This window comes from Bison bison, unplaced genomic scaffold (genome assembly GCF_000754665.1).
Source record: "Bison bison bison isolate TAMUID 2011002044 unplaced genomic scaffold, Bison_UMD1.0 scf7180017864036, whole genome shotgun sequence".
Lineage (NCBI taxonomy): Eukaryota > Metazoa > Chordata > Mammalia > Artiodactyla > Bovidae > Bison > Bison bison.
In genome coordinates, this window is record NW_011494608.1 from 5,021,773 (window position 1) to 5,028,607 (window position 6,835).

General features: G+C 42.2%; 1 protein-coding gene across 1 annotated transcript in view; it reads left to right on the forward strand.

The window, feature by feature from the left end:
• Window positions 1–4,166: 4,166 nt before the first annotated feature.
• LOC104984867 (zinc finger protein 669-like) overlaps window positions 4,167–6,835 on the forward strand; it is a 27,412-nt gene continuing 24,743 nt past the window's right edge. The window contains exon 1 of the mRNA XM_010834807.1: window positions 4,167–4,277. Within this exon, the coding sequence (XP_010833109.1) occupies window positions 4,167–4,277 (111 nt within the window). The remainder of the gene's footprint in view (window positions 4,278–6,835) is intronic.

Sequence of the window (6,835 nt, forward strand, 5' to 3'; positions counted from 1 at the left end):
GCACCCGATTCTACTTGACTCTCCCAAACCCACATTGATGAGCTGTTGGGGCTTCCGCCATCCAAATAAATTGTCCACATCCCGGGGTCAAAACTAGTTATTTGAGGGACAATGTAGGTAGTTTGCGAAGTGAAAGCAGTTGTTGTTAGAAATACACTGATTATATCTGTACTGAGCTCTGAAAAATGTCATTTTGTTCGCCATCTGAGGAGTTTCCTCTTCTGCCTTTGGCTCTGGGGCATTTTTCAGCTACTCCTAGTGTTTTATGGAGTATTCTTTCTTCTCTCATCTTGCGTTCTTTTTGTTCTTATTCTGGATTATCAAAATAAGTCATATCGTTCATCTCTTCCCCTCTCCTCTTGCCTCTTCCATTGTCCAGCAGTTTATTCTAGGACCACTCTAATCTGCACTCTTGGAATACTAAGGTCTAATGTACACTAGCATTTTCTCATGCATAGGAACATAAGTCCTAGAGCACTAACTCCTTACCTCCCTACCAATTTACGTGCTCTATTACCCTGTTTAGGCTGCCACACAAAATACCACAAATTAGATGGCTTAAATACAAATGTATTTTCTCGGTTCTAGAGGCCAGAAGCCAAGTTCATGGCTGTGGTCAATTTGGTTTCTAGTGAGACTTTCTGGCTTGCCAATGGTCTTCGGCTCACTCTTGTGACAGTCTGAGCTACCTGGTCTCCCTTATAGGGACTCTCACTTTATCAGACCAGAGATCCACCATTACAAACTGATAGAGTCCTAATATAATCCTGTCACTTCTTCAAGGCCTCTTCTCCAAATATAGCCATACTGGGAGTCAGGGTCTAAGATGAATTTTATGGGACACAAACATCCAGTCCATAACACGTGCTATTACAGTTGTGAATTTGACTTTTCTGAATTCAAATTTAGAATTTAGATCACTGAAGACATTGGACGTGGATTTTTGGGTGTTTCACATACTGGGAACAGTGTGTGCAAATGCTCAGAGGACTAAGATGCCTGCATATATAAGGAACTATATCCCATGCAGAGTTTCTGAAAATGAGGCAGGAAAGTTGGGGTGATGAGGGTAGGTCACAAATAGCCCTGGAGGGCCTCAGTCATGGGAGCCACTGAGCCAGTAAAATGTTTTAGATAACATGTTCTAACTTCTAGAAAGCTGATTCTCTTCTAAACCTTCTTAGAACATCCTCCCTTCCACTGTCAATCAAACCACTTCCAATCCTTGCTGACTCTTCCAGCACAAGTCACTGTGATTATCTTGCCTGGGCTGTAGTGATGGCTTTATCTCTGCTTCAACTTTGCTTCTGTGGCTTTGCCGATTTATTTTCCTGTGTCGCTCTACTTCCTGAGTGTTCCCTTCCCAGGAAACCTCAATAACAAAACAAGCTAGAATTGCTGATTCCCCAGTGCGACGAAGTCAAAACCTTCCAGGGACATGAACCATGAGGAGCTCTATTGGATCTGTGGGCTCTTTAATCTCCCCAGGTGAATGTGATGATCTGTGACTGCAGAAATAGTGATCTTAGATATCACAGATAAACCTGAACTAGGATCAAGCCTGGTTGAGTGTGTGATGAAATGTGATTATGGTAGAACTAAGCCCCAAGGACAGGCAGCAAGAGTCTTTTTTTTTTTTTTTTTTTTTTTTTTACAACATTGTATTGGTTTTGCCATACATCAACATGCATCTGCCATGGGTGTACACGTGTTCCCCATCCTGAACCCCCCTCCTCCTCCCTCCCCATACCATCCCTCTGGGTCATCCCAGTGCACCAGCCCCAAGCTTCCTGTATCCTGCATCGAACCTGGACTGGCGATTTGTTTCTTATATGATGTTATACATGTTTTAATGCCATTCACAAGCCCCAGACCTTGCTGTGAATGTGAAGGTGATTCTAACCCAGGCATGCCTGACTGCAATGTCCCTGTTCCCCCCCAAAGTCTCTCTGCCTGTCCAGGGAAAGTAGGCTGTCCTCCGGAGTCCCACAGCACATGCCCCATTCTGCTTTGCCTTGTGGGCATTCAGCTCCTAACAAGGGAGAACTTTCTTTTCTCTTCCGTGAGAACTCCACCCACACCTGGCACAGAGGATTTGCTAAGGACATGGTGATGAATTGTATTGCTTTATCAATCTGTTCAAGGCCCAATACAGGTTGCATTTAAGATTTCTTTCCAGGAGATGTGAAAGTGCAGTCCTCTAGTAATCTTAAAGTTCTGGGTGCATATTAACATGGCTATAGAATCTTATGGAAACCTACATAATGATCGGTGTAGCCTTCTCTACTTTCCTGTGTAACATGAGTCACTAAAGTTTCCAAGTTCAAGATCAACATGTTGATGAGATAGGGAAGGAAAACCCACTTAATCTTGCTGAGCCTTTGAATTATAATTCAGATGGAGGAACTCATTATGTAGGAATAAAGGGGGAAATGCTTGTGAAAGCCACCTGTACAAGATAAATATACAAATATAACAGACAACAATGAAAAGGAGCATCTTAAAGATGAATAAGGAAGGGACTGTAGAGCTATTTTCCCACTTTGGGCTCCTGTACTGTTTCCCAGCACAGACGGGTATCACTCATTACCTGAGTCTGAAACTCCATTCAACCTCTTACTTGTATGGACTGACATAAAATTTTTAACTGCTTGTGTCATCAGTAAAATGGAAATGCTAAGGGCTAGTTTAATTTCATGGGATTATTGTGAAGATTCAGTGGGAAGGTAATGCACGTGTTATGGACTGAATATCTGTGTCCTCATCCCCCAAACTCATGTTGAAGCTCTAACCTCCAGTGATAGTACTAGGAGATGGAGCTTTGTGTAGGTGATGAGGTTTACATGAGGTCATGAGGATGGTGCCTCAAGATGGGATTAGTGTCCTTAGAAGAGGAAGAAGCACAATGTTGAGACAGGCTTGGACCTACGTCCCTCTGCAATGCTGGAACACTTGCACCTAGACGTTTCTCGAGCAAGAAAATACAAAAGTTGTATGGGACTAAAAATCACTGCATACATGAGCAGTTGGGACAAATTCTGGACACAAGACAGGAGATCAAACAACCCAACTGCCATTTCTGAGCAGCCTGAAGCAAAAGCAGAGGGTTGAACAAATTCAAAAACATGGCCGATGCCCCCTGCACACAACACTACCTAAGGGTGAGCAAGCCACCTAAGCGACCCCTCCTACCCAACACCCAGGCACAGCCTCTGCATCAGGGGTCCCAATGAAACCTTGCCTGAACTTTTTGTCTAGCCTCTGGTTAATTTTTATTAAGGCAGCCAAGAACCCTGGTCAGTAATAATGTGAGGATACAGTAGGAGGAGGTCTCTGCCAGCCAGGAGCAGCTCTCACCAGAGCCCAACCACCCTGGCATCTTGATCTTGGAGCTGTGAGAAATTTCTTACATAAACCGTGCAGGTGGTGACATTTCATTATGGCGTCCTAGACAGGCTAAAACAGCAGGCAAAGTGCTTAACTTTGTTTGGGCATGTAGTGAACACTTATAATGCTAGTAACCATCCTTGTAGAAGTCATATCAATGATGGGATGTGTTGTTTTGGTCTCCTTGGGTCCCTACAGTTGGTTGTGGTGATGAAGCAAGTGTTCTCAAGGCAAACTTAGCAAAACTAAAGAACTGTGTTGAGGCTGAGGAATGTACTCCTTGCCTTTTTTCCTCATGTCCACAAATATCTTGTTAGGGGAGCAGCTTAATCTGTGACTTATGATAAAGGTGTGCTTATCGTACCAGCCTGAATGCCAATGTGCTAAATGGAGCTGGTAGTTGAAAAGCAGCCTGTATGCACAGGGAAAAGGGAAGCCTGGAAACTCAAGGCAGCAACTCCTAAGCCAGGAGTTCACGTGGCCCAGAGAAGGGGTATTCTGGCAAATTGTTTGCATGAGAGGCTCTAAGCTGCCTCATCTTTCTCTTGGTCTCCATTCTTCATGTCTTCAAACGTCAAACAGCATTGTGTTCCGCTAGGTCAGGCTGAAGTCGGCACTCAAACACCTGGAACCCCTGACATAAAGCACATCCCTGTCACAAAGTACCACAAACCTCTTCATTCCAGATGTTGTTGCCATCTGGAGCAGGGAAAGCGAGCAGATGGGCTAGAAACCTAAATGAAACAATTTCAACATAGCCTGCCACTGGCAAGACTCCCATGACCCTTTCTGGGTGCTCGAGGGTCCCACCCTCGAAAGCCAGCATCGCTGTCAGCTCACTGGTGGTGCACAGAAAGGTGTGCGGTCCAGGTGAAACCAGCACGGGCCAAGTATGTCACAGGGCCTTGCCCATGGCCAGTCAGCCACAGATCCTCCCGCTAGAGCTTGGGTGTGTGAGAAACACACTCCAAGGGAGGTGGCAGCCTGGAGCAGAAGGTTTTAGATCCAGAAAAGCCTCATTTTCATACCTTGTAGATGAAACACAACAATTGCTATATTTCCTTGAATCTGTTTCCTCACAAACAGAGCTGGATCAATAATGCCCACTTCATAGCACCCTTGGAGTTGATGAGATAATGTTGCAAAAGCCAACTTGCAGAGTATGACACTCAATATTAGGGTCCTTAGTACTTATTAGCTCTATACTCTATATTTTTAGTTGCTAAGCTGAGTCTGACTCTTCTGCAACCCCATGGACTACAGCCCACCAGGCTTCTTTGTCCATGGGATTTCCCAGTCAAGAATACTGGAGTGGGTTGCCATGCCCTTCTCCAGGGTATCTTCCCGACCTAGGGATCATTGCAGGTGGATTCTTTACCACTGAGCCACCCGGGAAGCCTATGCTATATAGGTAGGTTCTATTTAAAAGTGCATCTTTTGAGAAACTTAAAATTTAAAGACTTCTAGACGTTGAAGAACCACCTTCAGTTCTCATGTATAAATTGGGAGAAAATAATATAAACCACATCCTGAATAGTTATAAGGGGGCAAAAAAAAATTATATAAAGATCAAAGACCTTTGACATACAACCTAATCTGGTATAGTTAGTGTTATTATAAGAGACACAGAGACTTCACTTCTGCTGTCTTATGAGAGGACACAGTGAAAAGGCTGGGTGTCTGTAAGCCAGGTAGAATGCCTTCGCCAAGAACCAAATCAGCTGGTGACTTGAACTTCCAGCCTCCAGGTTGTTTAAGCAACCTTGTCTATGCCATCTTGTTATAGCAGACTGAGCAGACTAAGAAACATAAAGATATATCAATTAAATGGTATAAATACACCAACTAAAAGAAATTTCTAGAGGATTTAAGGAAAGGCCTACATAATTTGTCTATAAGAAGTAAACTTCTTAAAGACACTAAATGGTTAAAAGTAAAGGGATAAAGAAAGACCATGTTAAAACTACCCAAAAGAAAGCTAGCTGTATTTCAGACAAAGCAGACTTTAGAACAAGAAAAATTTAGTAGGAATAGAAGGGGCATTACACAATGTTAAAGGATTAATTTTTCAAGAAGTCATAACAATTTTAAATTTATCTGCCTAATGAGAACACAGGAATTCCTCAAACAGGGAGCTGAATGGAAAAGTAGAAAAACAATAACTTTAAAGTTAGCCTGAACAGCACTGTCAATCAACTTGATCTAATCAACCTGTATGGAATATTTCAACAAAATACACCTTCCTCAAGCCTGCATGATACAGTCACCAGAATAGATCACATTCGGGGTTTAGAATGCACCTTAAATTTAAAAGAACAAACCATAGAATGTTCTCACACTATAAGATTAAACTAGACATAACAGATACATGGAGAATCTTCAAACATATCCAAACTGCTGCTGCTAAGTCACTTCAGTCGTGTCCGACTCTGCAACCCCATAGACGGCAGCCCACCAGACTCCCTCGTCCCTGGGATTCTCCAGGCAAGAACACTGGAGTGGGTTGCCATGTCCTTCTCCAATGCATGAAAGTGAAAAGTGAAAATGAAGTCGCTCAGTAGTGTCCGACTTCTAGTGACCCCATGGACTGCAGCCTACCAGGCTCCTCCGTCCATGGGATTTGCCAGGCAAGAGTACTGGAGTGGGCTGCCATTGCCTTCTCCATATCCAAACTAAACATACTTGTAAACACTTTTCAAAGTATCAAGATTAAAGTTTTGAACTAAATTCTACATATCAACTTCTAGGATAAAGCAAAAGCTGTGCTTAGAGGAAAACTTGTAGACTAAATAAATGTATTAGGAAAGATTAAAGGTCTAAAGTCAATAACCTGAACTTATATATCTTAAAACTAGAAGAAGAAGATCAAATTAAGCCTAAAACAATAGAGAAAAAATGAACGAATTGAAATCAGGAAAACAGGTTCTTTATAAAGATCAATAAAAGTGAACTTCTAGCCAGGCTAATGGAGAACAAAGTATCAGTGACAGATAAAACGGGGCTCTTATCACTGCCGAACTCAGACACTAAAGGAATAATATAAGAACATGACTGTGACAATGTGAGGCCCACCATGTTGATAATTTAGGTGAAGCTGACCAAACTCTTTGAAAGAGAAACTACAAAAACTTGCAGGGAAAACTGACACTCTGAATAGCCCTATATCATAGAACCAATAATTAAAGCTTAAATGTACCCAGCCCAGATTGCTCTGAATTCTAGTAAACATTTAAGGAAGAAATAGTACTGATTCACTAATCTATTCCAGAAATTAAAAGCAGAGGTAACAATTCATGATAAAAGGTTAGAATTACTGGTCAGACAATACCAAAACCAGACAGGCAGAATAGATGAAGCTCTGGATATATGGTAAAATAACAATTCTGTATCATATGGAATGGTGAAGATACTGTGCTTTAAATTTTTTTGGACAGTTTACAAAGGCATG